The sequence below is a fragment of the Callithrix jacchus genome, chromosome 15 (assembly GCF_049354715.1).
Source record: "Callithrix jacchus isolate 240 chromosome 15, calJac240_pri, whole genome shotgun sequence".
Lineage (NCBI taxonomy): Eukaryota > Metazoa > Chordata > Mammalia > Primates > Cebidae > Callithrix > Callithrix jacchus.
In genome coordinates, this window is record NC_133516.1 from 38,462,180 (window position 1) to 38,483,386 (window position 21,207).

At 35.1% G+C, this 21,207-nt stretch overlaps 1 protein-coding gene across 50 annotated transcripts in view; it reads right to left on the bottom strand.

Annotated features, from left to right (window-relative positions):
• ERC2 (ELKS/RAB6-interacting/CAST family member 2) overlaps positions 1-21,207 on the bottom strand; it is a 973,896-nt gene that overhangs the window by 489,370 nt on the left and 463,319 nt on the right. For 37 of the 50 annotated variants that reach the window (XR_013527389.1, XR_013527388.1, XR_013527390.1 and 34 more), the window contains 3 exons: positions 14,706-14,846; positions 11,475-11,615; positions 7,434-7,469 (listed from right to left, as the gene is read on the bottom strand). Coding sequence is in view for 29 of the 50 variants with exons in the window: in XM_054245777.2 (XP_054101752.1) it covers positions 7,434-7,469; positions 11,475-11,615; positions 14,706-14,846 (318 nt within the window). In the remaining 21 variants the exon portion in view is untranslated. The remainder of the gene's footprint in view (positions 1-7,433; positions 7,470-11,474; positions 11,616-14,705; positions 14,847-21,207) is intronic. The other 13 variants (XR_013527394.1, XR_013527393.1, XR_013527392.1 and 10 more) reach the window with 1 other exon arrangement.

A 21,207-nucleotide genomic window follows, 5' to 3' on the forward strand; every position in this document is an offset into this window, starting at 1 on the left:
GAAAAAGAGCGTTTCACGTGACTGGGAAGGCTGGTGAGTCCCCAGCTAAACTTAGGTATTAGAGGCAAAAGTCTCTAAAGAATTTACAAAAGATATTGTATATAACAAGCTCTATTCAGCCTGAGTCACAACTTGTCAGAGGATGGGTTGAAATTTTTAACCATTAACCAGCATGAATGTGTTCTACCATAATCTACAGACACGAGTGATTCTAGGCTAAATAAAATAGTGGAGGAAATTGAGCTTATTAAAGCCAATGCTTCCTTCAAAATTATAAGTCCTGAGCCTCTTCTAAAAATAGAATGAAAGAAGCACTTTATTTGTATTTAGGCAATATTCTTGCCTTTTCAAATCACAACATGAGTTCTTTAATCTGGACTGGCAACTTCTGATAGAGACCAAAAGTAGGTAACAGATTTGGATCTAACATACTTTAGACACTACAGTGAAAAAAAAATAGATTTGAATAAATCACAACCATGGCATTCTAATGCATTCAAGACATAAATTGAAAATGAACAGTCATATCTTTCCTTAAGAATCTGTTGGTTTACAATTAGCTCCCCAATAAGGTCCGGAAGGGCTTCCCATTCTATACTTCCAAGGAACATCAGCTTTGTCCTAGTATTTTCATTAGTCAGAAATTTACCTCTTAAAAACACAAATTGGTATAAGTTTTCTTTTGATGGTTTCAGACTTTATTTACCATGAATGAAGCAAGCTCATCATCACTTTCAAGGACATCCATGAGTCATTAAAACTAAAGGAATATCAATAACCATTCTTGGCTTAATATAGAGATTTAATTCCACTGATTAACCAGGTCAGTTTAATGACAAAAGCAGGTATCTGATTCAGCTCAAGAATATTTTCTAAAACATTTAGAGCAACTCTGAAGCATCTTAGAGAAACACAAAAAATTGGGAAAAGGACATTTCAGAAATGTCTGCATTACATATTACATCAGTAAGTTTTGAGGGACTCCCAATTATATTTCTTGTATTTCCATATGCAAGGAAATTTCCCCACAAATGGGAATAATCAAAACAAACTCTGGAGCCTCACAGATGTGGGCAGGCCTCTGGGTTTTGATGTGAACTGACTTTGAAAACCTAGATCAGGCATTAAGAGGACTCCGGCCATGGCTTGGGAAGAGCAGTACATTAACCTATAGTTATAATAACCTAGTAGTTATTTTAGTGAAAGTATTTATAAGAACTGCTTCAGAAAGGTAAAACTTCAGATTAATACTATATCTAAATGAAAGTTAAGAAGCCAAAAATGAAGCCGGGCGCGGTGGCTCACGCCTATAATCCCAGCACTTTGGGAGGCTGAGGCGGGTGGATAACAAGGTCAAGAGATCGAGACCATCCTGGTCAACAAGGTGAAACCCTGTCTCTACTAAAAATACAAAAATTAGCTGGGCATGGTGGTGCGTGCCTGTAGTCCCAGCTACTCGGTAGGCTGAGGCAGGAGAATTGCTTGAACCCAGGAGGCAGAAGTTAGTCTGGGTAACAACAGCGAAACTCCATCTCAAAAAAACAAAAAGAAGCCAAAAATGGCTAAAGTCAAACTATGGGGTTGTCGAGTATCAAAATCATACATTACAAGTTTATTTACACTTAATCTTATAAAGACTGGTCATTGATTATTTCCAATAAAATGGCAGCTCATCATTCCAGATCCCTAGAAAGGAAAGTATTAACTTTGGTCCAGAAACCTGCTGTGAAACAAGGCAGGGAACATTCAATATTACATTATATAACACTTTCCCTTTGAAATAGACCCCACCAATTTTAATTAAAAATCATTTTCTTCAAAATAAATAGTCATGACCATAAAATAAAAGCAGAATGTTAATGAATGTATCTGATTATTTTTCCTCCCTACTGTTTATGGATTGTAGCTATAATTTGCTAAGTTTAGGCAGTGTATAAATATGACTCTCGATTGTGGCATGTTGGTGATTTAATGTCCATTAACAGCACTTTAATATTCCTTTCATATCTCAACAGCAGAACAAGGTATAGGAACTATTTAAAAAATTATATTTGACTTCAGTCTTCTAAAAGAAGTTTCAATCTTCTCATAATTCTACATTATAAACAAAATATTACATATTAAAAGAAAATTTTAAGGTGATTATAGAGTTATAACATATTAGAAAATTAAATTTCATTTTAAATATGATGAATTAATACCAGGCATCATAGCTGAGCCTTAATAATACATTTGGAAACTAATAATGAGGTACTTTGAAATCTTATACATCTTACTTTTTTTTTTTTTTTTTTTTTTGTAGAGCTGGGGTTTGCTACGTTGCCCAGCCTGGTCTCCAACTTCTGAGCTCAAGTGATCCTCCAGCCTTGACCTCCCAAAGTGCTGGGATTACAGGCATGAGCCACCACACTCAGCCCTTATATGTCTTAGTTCTAAAGGAAATTATTCACAATTCAAGCTAACTGCATTCAGAATATTTACAAATTTACATATTAAAACAACCATACCAAACGAAAATTCTTTTCATAGATGGAACAAATAGGATATGTATAAGTAAATGTAAACAAGTATTCAAAATAATTATTATGTCTCTCTCTCTCTCTCTCTCCTCCCCCCCATATACACAGAGGAAACAACTGTATGCTTAATACTTTTAAAGATCCCCCAAAACAAAAATGTAATTATTAATGTAATGATTTTTAATTATGGGATTTACTAAAATTAGCAATGGAGAACTGAGGTAATTCACTAGATGTCCTCAAACAAATCATGTAGCTTCAAATGTTGAGTGTTAGTGCAAATAATACTTGAGTTTTTTAGACATTCAAAGCCTGAATCAATTATAGGGTGTGTGTTTGCATGTGTGCATGTGTTTACACATGCTATATGCATGCCTGGAATTATCTCTTAAATAGTGGTAAATTTCCACTGTGCTGAGAGATACTGGTTTAAGAGTGAATCAAATACTTTTCAGAAATATGTTTTAAAAATAATAAAAAGAAACTGCTATATCCAAACAATGACTGTTTAAGCATTTATAATTCAGCCTGTTATGTTCCTGGGACTGTCCAGTACTGTAATGACCTACAAATCAGGAAGACCTCATTGAACATTAACAAGACTTTTTTCTCTCTCTCTGGAATGAAAATATCTGCCTTTTGGCTTTTGTTCTGTTTTTTTGCAAACACTTATGTAAAATGTGAGCCCTGCAAAATATGTGTTCAGAAAAGACAGGATTTCAAATGGATAACTACTGGACTGGGGGGGTCACAAGTGTTGGGAACATCAGAGGGGTCTCAAATGTGCTCTGACCAATAGCAAGATTGCACCCAGTGCCTCCAAATCAGTCATTTGTCTCGTAGCAACAAGGGTATTAGATGAAGCACTAAATTGAGAGACCTAGAAGGTCTAGAGATTTATTAAAAATTTTTGAAAGACTCCTGACACCATCCCTGTATACAATAACCACAAGGGCTATAGCAAAGAAGGTATTTGAGACTGATGAAACACATACATTATTTGTTTAGAATTAAGAACCAAGGGAAGAAAGAGAACCCAACTGAAGATAACCTGCACAGAATTTATAATAAGACAAAAACTCCAGGAGCAGAATGATAGTTAAGCTACAGAATGGTTATAAGAAAAATTATGATGTGAAGGCAAAATTTTAGGTTCTAAGAAATGTCATTAGACATCACTGTTTTCAACAGAGGGACTAAAGTAAATGGAGATAAAAAGTAAAAGGTTCCTTTCTACTCTAGAAATAAAAATACTTGCAGGAGCACTTAAAAGTTTAATCCTTGTTTACTCTGATGTAGTATAGACTGTCAGACATAAAATTGACAATGAAATTATCTTATTTAACAAAAAACAACTATATTATAGTTCACCAAAAATTTGTTAGGTGATCATATAGAAAATAAACATACAAGAATAAAAGAAATTGCCTAGCTATCAATAACTGATTAGAAAATAAATAATAAATATATTATTCACCATAGCAACTTAAAAATTATGTATATAGAAATACTTAAGACTATCTTTAAGAAAAAATATCACAGGCCTGTATCAGGAACATTTGAAACTTTGCTGTACAGAAACCACTGGAATAAATAAAAGTTGGATCATGTTCATGAATGGAAAGAAATAATATTGGGAACATATCAATAATTCTAAAGTTATTTTATAGATTGAATATAATTAAAATTAAAATCAACAATTTTTCTTAATTGACAAACTGATCCTAAAGTTTACTTGGACTGATGGAAAATTAAAGGCTAAAAATTTAAAACAAAACAAGACAAAATGAAAAGCAGAAAGAAGGTGTAATTCATTTTACAGGTATTTAAAAATAGCATAAAGCTACAATAATTAAAATTTTGATCTAACAAATTAGAGACACTGATAAAGCTGAACATATGCTTAGAAACTAAGATACCCAAATGAGAATTTCATATGCAATAAAATAGTATCAAGATCAGGGGATAAAGACAGAATTGTTTGATAAATGGTGCTGGATAATCAGTTGATGATTTAGAAAAATATAGTTAGAATCTCACCTCTCAACATGAATCAAAATAAACTAAAGATGGATAAAGGGCTTAACTTGATACAAAAAACAACATTAAAGCATTTTAAATATAGTTAAGTAAAATCAGAGAACATTTCCCAGAATAAAGGCAGTGAGGAAACCTAAAGAAAAGTACAGGTCAAGAACCTAAAAATTATTCTCTATATACATAAACAGATTTAAGCTAAATAAAACTGCCACAAACCTGGTAAAAATTCTATATAAAACACATAATAACTCATATAAACCAATGAACAAAACAGTAAACTCAAATGCAAGTACTCAACTGATTTAAACAATTTACGTAAGAAAATATATAAAAAGCTAACAAACGTACTGAAAAACCTCAACTTCAGTAGTAATTAAAGAAAGAAAAGTTAAAAAGGAAAAAATTTCCGCCTAAGCATTTGTCAAAGTTTTATGTAAAATGAGAATTCTCAGTGTTGGCCAGGGTGCTGCAGAAAAGCCATCTTTAATCACTGCCAGAAAAAGCGTGCCTTGGTGGAATTCCTCAGAAACACAACACAGTAGGAACTATTGGGATCTTTACAAATCACTGGCCCAGGAAAGAGGCAGGCACGGTGGCATATGTTTTTAGGCTGAGCAACTCCACAGGCTGAGGCAGGAGGATCCTTTGAGGCCAGAAGTTTGAGACCAGCCTCGACAACATAGCAAGACCTAGTTGTAAGTTAAAAATATCAACATTGGGAAAATAAGCAAATAGAGTAGAATAGTTTACAACCATTAAAATAGTATTTTGGAGGAATAGTTCATTATATGAGAAAATTCTAATAAGGTAAAAAAGTAGAATATAAAACTAAATAAACACTTTGACACAATTTGGTAAAAAGTAGAGTATTAGATTAAAAAAGGAACAAAAGAGAGAGGGAAGAAAAGAAGCAACAAAGAGAAGGAGAAGGCAAGGGGAGAGAGGATAGAAGAAAAGAAAAGAACAGCAACAACAAAAAGATGTCTAGGTGGAGAACAATCCAAATGTCCCAGTGATTATTTCTGTCTGTGGTGAGATGTCCTACTATTTTTTAATTTTCCTCTGTAGCCTTCTATATGTTTGCAAATTCTCTAATGTGACCATTTATTATTTTTATAACTAAGAAAAACATAGTCATTTTTAAAGGACAATTAAGGGTAAAAAAATCCATCATGCTGCATCCCTTTCAGTCCAAAAAAGAATTGGACACTGAGACAGGGGGAGTTAAAATAATGAGAGTTTGGCTATATTCCCAGGATGCCAAAGCAATGGGTTAGCTTAATTAACTTGGGGAGAAAAGTCAGTCAATGACATTTGAAATAGTCACCAAAAAGACTCAAAAGTTCACACTGGCATATTAGAGACGCACCACTGAGTGAAGTGAAGTAAAAGTTGATGATGCCGTGTCACTGATATTTCTAGAAATGGTCTAAAAGCTAACAGAGTTATTTCCTTGGTCCTTCCTATCCTTACAGGGATAGGGAACTTCTAGGATGGTCCTGATATGTTTTTGCTCCTGTAGGAACAAAGCTCTCCCCATCTGTCCTCCACATACCCAAAACACAACATTCTTAGTTTTTCTTCCTGTTCATAACTAGTAAGTATAAAACAATTGCAGTGGAATTACTTCACTCATTTTTTAAACACTTTTTTTTGAAACACTCATTTTTCCTAGGGTGAGTTTTTGAGCTTGAAGATATTCCAATCTTATTTGTCTTTCTTCACATCTCCACTGTCTTTAGCCTGCTTATTAGCACTTCTATTTAAATGTTAAGGGAAAAGAAACTTGAACTGATTATTTTTTGCTTCTCTGCTAAAATCTGCATTTTGAAAAAGAGGTTAACAAAGATGCTGCAGCGGGGTTTTAGGAATTCTCTTTGCAAAAATATAAGATGTTGTAAAGAATGGAGTGTAGAGGCTGAGTCTAACTAAATGCACTACAACTTGCAGATCAAGTTGTATGTATCCTGAAGCAGTGGCTTAACAAATAAAAAGTTGTTGGTGGAACTGTTTCTTTTATCCATGTTATTCATTTTTTCCATAAGGGGATTTAGACATAGAAGGTGATTAGAATGCATGATAGCACAAATCACATCTGCCAAATGATAAACTCTAGCCACCTTTATGAAATATTTTCCTAGTAAGCCACTTAAGTTCACAGAACAAAAAAGCTTTTCTTCTTTAATAAGTTAAAAAAAAACTGCTTTGTATATTAATAAACGCACACGTCACTAGGATAAAAAAATAAAACTCGTGGTGACACCTGGATCGTTTTACAAATATTTTTACTAGTTACCTTTTTTTTGTACTCTATTAAGCTATAATCGGAATTGTTACTATCTGTTATTAAGAGACTATATTATGGTTTGTCCTCAGCCAAATGGCATGTTTTTAACTCTTACAAAATCCACAGTAATGTTAGGTATTTACCAATCTTAAAGAGCATATCCCTATTTTTAAATCTAAACCTGTTTTAACTTCTATCACTTAAATAAAACAGACATTGAATTGTTTGCTATTTTACAAATGCTGTTATCCCTTTTGGCCTAGATATGGTTGTGTTTGAAGGATTTAAGGAAGAGTACCATAAGCGTAGATCTTCAGCTGACTTTTGCTTTTCTGCAATCTTAGGACTGAGGTTAAGAAGGAGGTAGTATCAGAGCTGGAATACTTTCTTGAGTTATTAATTTTTAAATTTCACATTCAAAAGAAATGGCAGTGACCTCAGCACAGATCATTTCTTTTGACAGAACGGAAAGGGGAAGAAACTCATAAATATTTTCGAAACCTCCCCTGTATGGCACACCGTGACTGGTGATCAATGGATCCTCATGCTTTGATATGTTACAGCGGGAACTTTCAGAAATGACTTACTGGGTTGTACATCTGATTGAACAACTGCTCAGCTTGCTACATTGCAAAGTTGGGGAGGCATTGAGGCACAGACAAGGAAAGAAGGAAAGATCCAGAAAAACAGCATTAGCTCAACAAATCCAGTGCATTCGCACAGACGAGTTGGTTGTTAAAAAAGAAGAAATTTCAGTTTCTAAACATTCCACAGTGAAAGTGAGATGCTCTAGGGAAATACAAATGTTGACTTTGGCTCCTAGAAAAGAATAGCTGGAATAAGAAATTTAAGGTTTGTGTTACTTTCCCTTTCTCAAGTTAAATAACCCATGAAATAAAGAAAGCTGTCCACTTTTGATGATACATGAAGTGCTGGCCTCCAGCAATGAATCAGAAGAAGTACTTTTAGCCAAGTCTGCAATTTATTACCTGAACTTCAAAGATGGTAATAACAAAAGATTAATTAAATCTTATCATTGAATTTATTGCTCTTCTTTTATATTAACACAAGCCTGAATTTTCTATTCAGTCTATCTTCAGAAAAATACAGATTAGCAAACAGCAGGTTAGCAATAGCAAAATATCAGTAGGTAAGACTTTATCGGATTTACTTAAACTAAACGGAAAAAGAAAAAAATTAAATCAGCAGAACCAAAATACAGTATTATTCATCGCCTATTACCAGTTTCTACTGCTGTCTCAGAATTAGTAGAAAATATAATTTTCAAAGGTATTCTATTATGTTCCAAGTGCTTTAGAATCTATAATGTTCTCATCTATTTTGTGTTAAAGATTTAAATGTTTGTAGATTTAAATGTACTGAATATTATTGTAAATAGCACTCTCAAGTTATATTTTCTAAATACCTGCACTGTTAATCTGGGGCTCAATGTCAAGGTGTACAAGGTGAAATACTGTAGAAACTGTTACTTTGCTTTAAGCTAAGCCACAATTTTTAGGAGCCTGAATTACTTTTTCCTTCAACTTGGATGAAGTAAATGACAATGTTATTTATCATGGTTTAAAGAAAGTCCCTCCTCAAGTATAATATTAATTGAAAAATTACTAAAGAGTATAAGTCATAATATTTTGAATTGTTATTGCTTCTCAATTGATTTCTAGTCACATAGGTAAATTTACTCCCCCATTTTGAACTTCAAATACTCTTTTGAAAGGCAAAATGATCCACATGTCAATTATCAGTTTCTTCTCGAAATGCACTTAATTATAAAGCACACTCATAATTTGCAATTATGCATTACTTGGTTAATATCATTTCATTAGCTTCACTAATATCCGTAAAAATTTCCTTACATATGAAAATTTATAAAAGGTGGGACGGAATGTATAAGGGAGTTAGTTCCTTTTCTGCCTATAACCTTTCATCACAAAGTATTGAAGACATCTTAAATTAACACAGTATAATAAAGGGTTAAAGTAATTATGTGTGTGAATGTTCTTCACACACTTTTATGTAAAAACTCCCTTTACCAATGTGAAGCATTGTTTATAAGACAAAAATAACTTTAAATCACCGTTTGGATTTCATTGCCACTAGCAGACAAGGTTTCTGTTCAACTACACATATCTACAATGTTGTATAGACTTTATGGCAAAACTACCTGGATACTCACAAACCTTGAGCAAAATTCCACTGGGAATTTTTGGTGTATTTATGACATAATAAAACTATTATGTTTTCAGCTTTCATTTAGTAAACCTTTATATTTTATTCACAAGTCACGTACCCTTTTATTTAAAAGGAGGCCCAGACACACTTAAGCTTTTATAGCTGCTTATTTTTCCATGAGTAAATGATGTGTTTATATGTATATTCACATACTGTTGGCTTATATTTTCAAATATTTCATGTAGATCTCAATTTTTTTAAGGTGATGGGTATTTGAGGTTTTTACAGAACTATTTATTAGCAGAAATTAAAGACTACTGAAAAAATATTTTAAACTTTTGAATTTAGTTAATGCTAGACAGCCAAAAATAACAAAACAGCATCTGTAGGTCAGACATAAAAATATTTAAATTATAATTAGCCTATTTAAACCCACTGCACTATGCATGTAGAAGATAGCGTATAAGCAAAGATTATGTATACATTTAGAAATAAGTTATCTTTTGATAAATTAAATAGGTCATTTACAGCAAGACAACCATATTTGTTACTTTAATTCTAGTGACTTTGTAGAATGTTAAAATGCTGTCAGGAATAATGCTAAAATGTTTACAGGATTTGGTCTGTGAATTTCCGTATGTGGTATCTACCTGCGAGTCAAAGGAAACCACACACTCTGAGTGATCTCAGAAACAAGCCACAGCTATGTTGAAAGAAACTATATTGAATTGTATAAATGTTGATTTATTAAACTAGTCATTACATGAAAACTATAAGCATCAATATGTGAATCTCTTCCTTTTAATTACTAGATTTCAAATTTCTATAGATGCCTTACATTAAAAAAGAGGGTGTTGAGCATGTACCTGCAGAAATAATAAATGGGATCTCCTGATTTCTATAACAACAGCTCATCAGAGTGGATGGAGGGCATCTTTCATGCCCAGGTCTATTAGAAGCCATCTTTCTTCTGGACTCAGCACACTGTGACTAAGGTATAATAGAGTAGAGGATGGTCATAAGGAGCCAATGAACTTCTCTTTCACAAATCTAGCTGAGAGCCTGCCTTATGATCACAAAACTTTATTAAATAAAAAATATTTTTCATAAGTTCATCTCTTAATATGCATATCATAGATAACATTTTGTAGATCACATTTATATATGTCAAGAATATATGTCATATACCCAATACGTGATAGCCAAGTCAATATCCATTTAAACACCCTCAAATGGGCAATTTAAATTCTTTTATTTATTGTTCAAGATTTCTGCTTAACTAAATATTGCTTGAAATAAGTGAGATGATGAGTGGATTGGGAAATAGCTTTTGCAATGTAGAGATTTTCTTGCTGTTTTGTTATTAAAGGATTTGTGTAGTTATCTTTTTCTGTATCAGCAAGTAGACTTTCTTAGTGTGAAATTTCTCATGATAATTGCCTTAAAAAATCTCTGTAAAGTGAGCATCATATACTAACATTTCAGTTATATATTGCATCACACAAAATAGCATATTAAATTTTAAGATATCCAGAGTAATTCCTTCACAGATATGTGATTCCTTCACATCCTTGACCATCCATGTCATATATTTTCATAACTTTAGCCAATAAATCCCTATCCCAGGGTGCTATGAATTATAGTCACATTTTATTATATACTTTGTTTGACTGTTTAGATTCTTATCTTCTCTTTTGAATAAGTTTATGAGTTGTCAAAGGGAAACAAAATGCTTAAACTCATAATGTTATGAGTTTTATGTGAACAATGAGTGCAGACGTACCAAACAACACAGGAAGAAAGTCAAAGGAACAATGCATGACTGGAAATGCACTCCACAAAGATGTCCTGGTCAGAGAAAACATGTTAATGCTGCCATGTAAATATCCTGTTTCTTTCCCAAAGCCTTCTATCTACAACAAGCTTTCTTAGACAGTAAGTCCATTTTGGTCAATTATAGTCATTCTATAGAGATGCCATGGACTTGACTATTTTGGTGAACTTCTAGAAATTTAACAATGTCAGAAAAGCTTTTGCAAAGTTACAAAACCACCTACATCTGAAAGTAGCAAAAGTTTATTAACATCTAGTGTGGCTTCTGGATTCTGTGATTTGTTGAAAACACTTCTATTTTTCTTTGTTGATAGCTGCGATTTGCCCAGAGAGTAATGGCTGGTTTTTATAATATTTTTAACTTCTGTTACTATTTTCATCTACTTTTCAAGTTTTCCTTAAACAGGAAACCTAAGATAATTTTTCAGGTTCACAGACAGATTTGATAGACTTCTTAGCAATAAAGTTAAGAGTATTTAATTAATTCTTTTATCAGCAGACAGCAACAGATAAGGGATTTGTTTCTTTTTAAAAATACCTCTTCCTTTTCCATTTTATAAATTCATTTTAAAATGAGCATGATTTTTTTCTTAGACTTCACTTACCTTTTTTAACTGTGCTTCCAATTTGCTACATTCCTCTTTCTTTTGTTCAATGGCTATTTCTAGAGATTTTAATTTGGAATCCCTTTTCAGTCCTGCAGAGGCTAATGAAGATGCATGTTCTTTGAGGTCAATTAAACTAGACTGAAAGAAAAAGATTTTGAGTCAGTAAAACACTCAAATTTCTACTAGCAATGCCTTCAATTTGAACACATTGATTCTATACACAGCAGTAAAGCATGCAGTAGACAGAAAGGGTAAATATAATCTTACTAAGGTAACAATAGTCACCTCTGGCCAGGAAATTAAAGTTGGCCAGCTTACAGAATGAGCAGGATCTAATTGCCATAGAATCAAATGTGACCAAATGTTGTGGTCAGTAAATGCATGTTTCATGTCTCAAAGTCATGCTAATGATGTAAGTCCCAAGGTGGTCTTTACATGTCATAGCAAAACAGACACCCTGAACCTTCCATTTACATTTATTGCTGTCAGACCATGCAGAGTCTGAGACAAATCTGAAAGAAAATACTGAATTTAATGCTTCCCCTCCCAATAGTAAGTCAAATAGTTAAAAAGCCTCCTATTACATTTTTATCAAATCGCATTTCTCTAACAGAGAAATGATCAATGGTTTTTCAAACATCTTCCAGAAAAATCAAACATAAAATTATTTTAAAATTTAGAGTAAACTTTATAGTCCGGATTTGATAGATACAACGAATCTTTCCAACTCAGACATAGGGTTGCCTAAATTGCTCCAGTCATTAATCATGTCCAGAAATTAACAGGTTCCACATATACTCTGAATTCAAAAAACTAAAGAAATACTTGCATATATCACTGAACATAACTTTGCAACCTAAAAGAGCAATGTTTGTCATCAACTATGAAATAGCAACATCAAACTATGTGACTGAGATGTACAAGTTTTACCCCAAAACAGACTCCAGGTATTTCCTTCTTACTCATTTGCATTGCCTAGGAAGATACTAAACAGACACTGGTCTCTCTGTAAACAATGCTACCTAATAATTTATCCTGGATTGTTTCATGGGCACTGGAATGATCTTGATGATAAAAGTCACCATTATCAGCAAGGTGCTTCTAAACCCTCTGAGGAACAGGTGACCCATTTTCATTTTTCACATCAGGAAACTGAGGCTCACAACAGCCGAGCATCTTGTCAAAGATCACTTAGCTGGTAAAGGCAGATACAGGTCTCAAACCCAGGTCTACAATTCCAATTTCAATGTCCTTTGTCGTATCATTCCCACAGAAATAACAAACGACATTATAATCCAGTCATTTTGTCACGGTGAAGATGTATCATCACTCCAATCAAATTATAAGCTCCCAATTAAATTATAAGCTGACAGCAACTGCATATGGTTTTTCTTTATAAATTTTAAACTGCCAGATGCAATAGCCAGTTTTAGTCAACTTGACTAGGCTCTAGTCTCCAATTATTAATGTAGAAGTTGCTAATAGAAGGCATTTTGTAAACATGAGTAACATCTACCATCAGTTGACTTTAAGTGAAGGAGATTATCCTCAGTACTCTGGGTGGGCCTGATCCCATCAATTGAAAGGCCTGTGAGCAGAACTCAGGTTTCCCTGAGGAAGAACAAATTCCACCTATTGGCTGCAGTGTCAGCTTCTGTCTGAGATTCTCCAGTCCGCTTTTGCTGATGATCTGTTCTGTGAGTTTTGAACTTGCCTAGCCGCCATAACTGTGTAAGCCAATTCCTTATGATAAGGTTCTTAATCTGTTGAAAATGTTTAACGTGATTCTGTTTTTCTGGCAGAACCCTGACTGACACATCCAGCCCAGTGTCAAGCACATTATGCAGAAACAATAAATGTTTACCAAAATGCCTATTTGAAAGTCATGCAATTTGAGGATTATTTACAAAACTACTTTCATTTATGGCTTATACTTCACATCATCAAGATCTCTTTTCATTCAAAATATATACATTGATTTTAAGATACAAACTGACAAGTAACACTTCCAACGGGTGAAGAATGCTACAAACAAAGTCAAAGCTTCCATGTTTTCTGTCAATACAAACTACAGTCATCACAGATCCTCCAACTCAGAATCAGCAGTGGAAGAGTAGGAAGAAAACTTCATTCTTTATTTTCATAACAAAGAAATAAGCTTTCTTAAAAAAAAGTAGATTTAAATTTTAAGAAATATGGATTTTGTTTCTGGGTTTCCTTGAAACTCCTCTTACTCATCGATTCTTTTCCTTCTTTATCTAGATTCCTAATTTGTTTGGGATTTTAATTTGGGTGGAATTATCAGTACCCTGAGAGTGAGGAAATACTGTGGAGCCAGGAGACAGACAACTGCGCTGTGGTACCATCCAGCAGGGTGAAAGGTCTAAGACAGCTCTAAAGAAGACGGACAGTTACAGTAGACAAAGTAAGTGTGAAGGGGCCAATTGCAGGCAATCTCCACATATCTCAGAGTTATGTGGATTAAATAAAATCATGTGTAATTACTGTTTCTCATGCTTCTCCACCAAACTATCCCCAAGAAAACTGAGAGGGTTATAGGGATCCCTTGAAGAATGGCGGAATAGCCCAAAGGCATCCTCTTCATAACCCCCAAACAAGAATTTCTTTAAAGTATAAAATTTTACTTTAAAAACACAGGTGGCATTTATACTTTGTATTCATGTTTGCCATGGTATAAAAACATAGCTCTAAATTATTTACCATAATGTAAAAATAATAGGCCAGAAGAACAGCAACATTTAAGCTCTACCTTGGGGCTCAGCATGGTACCACATCTCCTAATCGGAGGGTATTACCGATGAATGTAAAGCACTCAACACAAGGAATAGTACATAGGAGATATCAGTAAAGTAGAGTTATTATCATTATCATCAATGCTGCTGCTATCTCAAGCAAAGGATCATGGGACTGCAAAAAATATAGAATCCTCTAATCCATGCAAATATAGTAAGACATAAAGAAAAGTTTCAAGGAGCTACATTGTATATGGTTAGCAAAACAGAGAAGATAGACATGGAGCATTACAGAAGAAGAAAGTTACAAAAATGTTTTTTTCCTTTGAATTCAGGCATCTTTACAAAAGAAAGATTATCAAATTCTCCAAGTCTTCATACAGTGCCTCCAAGTAAGTCTTTAGTCTCTTGCAGCTGCATTGAATATGAGTTTATGAGGACTATCAGTGAGGTTCATTTGTTTCTCCAGACTCACCTCTTTTTCAGTCAGTTCAGCTTGTAAAGCATTGACCTTCTCTTTCAGGTCTTTGTTCTCTTTTCGGAAGGATTCTATCTCTTCTAGTCTTTCCCGATCATCTCTTTCTCGCTGTTCTTTCAAGCGCTCAATTATTCTCTCCTGTAAGGCAATTAACAATAAAGAAGAGGTAGGATCCCATCAGTGTATATGCCAAAGCATACTGCAAAAGAAAATAAGAGGCAGTATATCTAAGGAATGCTCTATGGGAATCAATGCATACAAGAAACTCAAAATTGGATTCACGGGGAGAGGCTATGCATAACAGCACATGGGAAAGACAACCAATACAGCTTCTAACTTGTTAATAAAAGTTAACACCACAGGGTTGCAAAGGATCTTAATGTTCAAGTTCTGTGGCTGCTTGTGGTTCATGGTAGTATCCAGCAAATTTCTAGAACAGTTCTAGAAGGGGGAGCTTCAGACACCGAGACTCCAGACCTGCCATAGCCTCGCACAGGAAAGGGGAAGAAGCAGAACATGCCTCTTGGCTCAGCCCTCTTTGCTTAGCCTCTCCATTTGGTGTCAAAGAGCCCTCACTGTTTCCGAAGGCTGTTCTCTGGCTAGACTGGATTGAAGTGGGGCAGGACCCAAACCCTCCAGGTCTTAGAGCTGGTCTCATTGTGAGAGCTTGAGACAAAATAAAGGATCAGCCCTCTGTGTATGTGATTTTTCAGTGTGTCTGAGGATGTTGACTTTTCTGTTTTTTCAATGGTTTCTTGATAGTCAGTAGAGACTCCAAAATACTGGGTGAGTGTGAACAAAGTTCAGCAGCAGCTTTCTTTTACTGAGGGCTTACTACATATAAAGGTGCTGTGAAGTTCTCTCCTCTTAAGTCCTCATCACAAGCGCAAGGGCAGAACCAGTATTCTTGACGACAGTGTAGAGGGTAGAGGTGAGGAAACCCAGAGCTCCGAGATGCAAGGTGGCCCAGGTCATAAACAGAAGGCTTCCCACATCCCGGGTTCTCTGACAGTCAGCCACTGTCAGAGACCACACTGCCACAAACATATACCTGGAGCCATTTGAGGAGGTCTGCCTTTGATTTTCACACTGAAATGAAAACACTGCTTTCTAGACATGTTTCCAAAAATAGGAAATCTGTCTGATATCAGAGTAAGATTCTTAGGACACACACACACACACACACACACACACACACACACACGAAAATTCCATCTGTGTAAAGCTTGAGTTAGATTTTTGAAATTATACTACACATAACTGAACTTCCTTTCAGATGGCCATGTTAAAAAATACTGGTACAACTGTGCCCAAGGATCCTGATACTATTTTTCATACTCTTATGATTGCAGAGTACGAGATACTGCCTGATAAATAAGACAATTGTAAAATAGTATTTAAGGCATAGGGAAGTTAGTCTGAACACTTAGCTTGTGACTTCAGATCCCCTGAGGAAGCAACCGTTCTACCCCACTGACAATAAATTTATGTATCTAATGCTTTGGGGCTGGGGGACAGCATATCATTACTGTTTGCCAATTATTTAAAAACACTTTAAATGAAATATATTATTATAACAGTGGAGGCAGAAATATAACAAATGTATCTATTAATTGCCTATATTTGTTTCTTCTTGATCCCAGACCTAGTTTACCTACCTGTGACAATGGTGAGTAGATGATTATGTGATCTACAAGAAAAGGCAATGACCACAGTACATGGTCAATGTCTCAAGGGTTTTAATGATTTCAGCAACTAAGCCCTTGTTGCCTTTTCCCTACTCTACAACTGATTACCAGGCCAACTCTCAGTCCCATCACTTCCAGTACATGGCTGTTGGAGTGACATTTCTAAAGCTCCAAAATGACCTGTCATCTCACTATTTGGAAACCTTCCCAGGAATCCCTCTGGCTGGATCACGTGTCATTTATTCCCACTCAGCAGACTTCACGTGGTTTCATTGCATGATCATCCTCCTGGCCCCGCTTTCCAGAGGGCAGCACTAAAATCCTATGTGTCTTTCTGACCTCACAGCTGGGCAAATCATTCAGCATAAAACAAGTAATTAAAAGAGCTGAAGGAAGGAAGGAGAACTCAAATTAGGGATCATCTTGGCTTCAAAGAAAAGGTAATAAAATTAAGCAGGCATGTTAACAGCCAGAAGGCGTCAGAATTCTTTGGAAAGCAGGTTGATTTGCTCTAAGCGCTTGTACTATTGACTGGGCATTGATGACAAAAAAAATCAACAAGCACTATAATGTTTTTAAGTGTTATTGATGATTCAATACTACAAAATATTTCTCTGTCAATCACAAAACTAATTTAACTGTCAACTGCGCAGGGCCAGATGTCAAAAACATGTGTTAAAAGCCCCTAATATGCCATGATCTACTTGATTAACAACTAACTTGCAGAAATTCCAACAATGTGTTCTTGTTTTAGTCTTATTTGCATTGGCAAGCATTCCTTATGCACTCATCTGGCTCTGCACAGGTCTAATCTATTTGTGCTTTATCACAGGGTGGGAACTAAAGTGCAGTGGACTCCAGCTCCGCTATCTGGCTTTCTCAACTACTTATCTGCTGTGTGGCTACAGCAAGGCTTGGCGAGACCAGCTTTATAAATACAGTGGGTTCCGTCTCTTGAGCTTCTGTGTGTCAATCCTAGAATATTCAATCTTAACTCACGGAGAGGCATTATTCTTTGCACACTCTTAATAGTTGAATAAGTTCCTGGAAATTAAAAGGAATAACATACTCCCTAGGATGCCATAATCCAGGGGAAATGGTGAATACTGCCTGATGGATTCTTTTCATCAGCCAAAAGACAGCAAATAATTAAATGTAATTAAAAATCCATGAGTTTTTATTAATCATTTTGTTGTTTCACAGCATGCCTTGTTACAGGGGGAATCTGTGCAATTAAATGTGGATAAAAAGTAAATCTGTGAGGAAAATTCCATTTAAAAGAGATTGTGATGTTGCCAACATCAAAAAGACCTCAAAAGAGTTTTAGTCTTATTCTATCACCTGTGAGCTAGGTGGCCTTGGGACAGTCCAGAGGAGGCAGCAAAATCTCAACCAAGGACTAGCTTAGACAGGGTGAAAATGGCTTCCAGGAGTAGTGGGTTGAGAAGTTAGCATGTGTCATGATTAATTAATAATGGCTCTCTAGGCCCAGAAATAGGGAATGATGCTGTACATGTCAACATTTTTATTTCTGGGCAAGTTATTTTTCTCGTTGAACCCATTTTCCATCTTAAAATGGAAGTGAATACATTCAGTGTTTCTCAAATTGTGGCCTTCTGACCACTTGGATCAGAACCCTTCAGTATGTTTAAAAATCTTAGGTTCCTGGGCTCCACAGCAGAACAGCTGAATCAGAATCTCTAAGAAATAGGGCCCAGGAAACTGTGTTTTAAGTAGCTTACTAGATAATATTATTTGGATGCACCCAAAGGTTTGATGCACACTGGAATACTTAAAATAAATCTTCTATTCTTTGTTCTATGATAGAGAACCTTGCCAGTTCCTATCAACTGTTTTATCTGTGCTTTTCAAATACACTAGCATTCTAATTTTGGCACCTTTAAAAGATTCCCACCAAATCAATTGCTCTATGTTTCCTTTTATTCTTCATTGCTGTAAAAAGTTAAAAATCAGATGCAAACAGAGTTTGAAATAAATGGCTCACAAAGCTGGTGTATAGAGCTCTTTTGTCTGACTTGAGCATCATAATTTTTTAAAATCTGAACTTGAATGTTTTGAAACAGATCAAGGACCTGAAGCTTACCATAGTCACCAGTAGTCCCTACTACATTTCAGCAAAGCCACATCCCTCATTTCCATTCCCTGCCTGGCCTTTCTATTCATCTAAGTTCTCAATTCCTCATCTAATGTCCAATTCAGATGCCATAAGCCTGAGATTGCAGATTGGCAAACGGAGTAATTCTTTGTCAAGAGAGTTTAGGACAGCATGAAACTTAGAGGTCAGCTAATATAAATGTGCATTGTGAAGTTGAGGTATTGAGTCTCTGAGAGAAGAGCCTTGCCCAAGTGATGCAACTATCAAGCAGTAAAGACAATCCAAGGTGGCCAGACTCCCACAGACCTCAGCTTCCCTTCCCGGACACCCCCTCAGCCTCAAAGGAAGTCCTCAAATAAAGGGAGTAGTTTCAGATTTGGGAATTATTTTGGGATTTAAGCTAGAATAAATCAAATCTTAATAGGGTCCAGAAAAAAAATAATAAAATCCTGCCGAGAATTCATGACATGAAAAATTATATGGTATGTGTTTACTTCTGTGAATTTTAAGAAAGAAATCAAGAAGTAGACATGGGCTGATAACATATAACCCAAACATGCTAAATGAACACATAAGCATTAATAGTTTTTGAACATCCCCTCATTCTAATATCACAAATAAAATTACCACAAAGAGCCCTGGAAATAAATTATTGAAAGTTGAAAAGAGGATATATTTCTCCCAAAAATTATCTTATTAAATATTCTTATACGTTTTCAAGTAAAACCTTATAATTCGTATAATTTAATTCTGAAGTTATCTTTCAATTTTTTAGATTATTACAGGATTTATAACTTTGTTAACCAGCAACTATTTCTCTTCCATGGATTTATGAGCAAAATTAATTTGGAAACAGATGCTACATATGATGTCAAATAAGGTAACTGAATGTCAAAACATACTTTTTTTCCTTACAAAAGATTCATCTTAAATGTTTGCGCTATTTTATTTTATTTACTTTCTGGGATACATGTGCATGATATGTAGGTTACACAGGTAAACATGTGTTATGGTGGTTTGCTGCACCTATCAACCCATCACCTAGGTATTAAGCCCAGCATGCATTAGCTATTTTTTCGAATGCTCTCCCTCTCCCCACCCCTCCTGACAGCCCCCAGTGCATGTTGTTCCCTTCCCTGTGTCCATGCACTGTTCAGCTCCCACTTATAAGTGAGAACATGTGGTGTCTTGTTTCCTGTTCATACATTAGTTTTCTGAGGTTAATGGCTTCCAGCTTCATCCATGTCCCTGCAAACAACATGATCTCATTCCTTTTTGTGGCTGCATAGAATTCCATGGTATATATGTACCACATTTTCTTTACCCAGTCTATCACTGATAGGCCATTGGGTTGCTTCCATGTCTTTGTTATTGTGAATAGTACTGCAATGAACATATGCATGCATGTATCTTTATAACAGAATAATTTATATTCATTTGGGCTTATACCCAGTAATGGGATTACTGGGTCAAATGTTATTTCTGGTTCTAGGTCTTTGAGAAATTGCCACACTGTCTTTCCACAATGGTTGAACTAATTTACATTCCCACCAATAGTGGAAATGCATTCCTTTTTCTCCACAGCTCACCAGCATCTGTAGTTTCTTGACTTTTTAATAATCGCCATTCTGACCAGCATGAGATGGTGTCTCACTGTGGTTTTGATTTACATTTCTCTAATGATCAGTAATGCTGAGTTCTTTTTCACATGTTTGTTGGCTTCATAAATGTCTTCTTTTGAGAAGTATCTGTTCATATCCTTTGCCTGTTTTTTGATGGAGTTGTTCCTTGTAAATTTGTTTAAGTTCCTTTTAGATTCTGGATATTAGACCTTTGTCAGATGGATAGATTGCAAAAATTTTTCTCCCATTCTGTAGGTTGGTTGCCTGTTCACTCTGATGATAGTTGTTTATTTTGCTGTGCAGAAGCTCTTTAGTTTAATTAGATCCTATTTGTAAAGTTTTGCTTTTGTTGCAATTGCTTTTGACATTTTCATCATGAAATCTTTGCCCGTGACTATATCCTTAAGGGTATTGCCTAGATTTTCTTCTAGAGTTTTTATAGTTGCAGGTTTTACATTTAAATCTTTATAGGTTTTACATTTAAATCTTAAACAATTTTTAATAGGACCATGAAGACTAGCCCTAGAATCTTTTTGTAGCTTCCTTTTGTTCAATAACTTTTTAATTTATTAAAATTAACTCCACAAATATGCTTACCCATCTTTTTGTGGCTTCTATGTTTTTATCATAAAGCCTTGGTTCTCAGACTAGAGTTTACATCACCATGACTTGGGGAACTTGCTATAAGTGCAGATTTCCAGGCCCTATGAGGTTCTGATTTGTAGGTATAGATGGGACCTAACAATATAGACTTTCAACAGGAACTTCCTGGTAGTTCTGAAGTAACAGAAGAGAAACCTTCTTTAGGATACACTGGCTTAGGAAACCCATGGGCATTTAATCTAATTCCCCCATTCATCAAATGGGAAATCTGAGATGCCAAGAGACAGAATTACTTGCCAGGCTCACCCAGTTAATGTCTCCCCAGTTAATTAGTGGCATAGGTGGGACTGGCCTGTAGGTCTCCTTCCAATTACTTCATGACCTCAGAGTTCATAGGCTTTGATAGCAGGGAATATAGGAGATAATGCTATAACTTTAGTAGGGCATCCCTGAGTAAACCCCCTGCAACA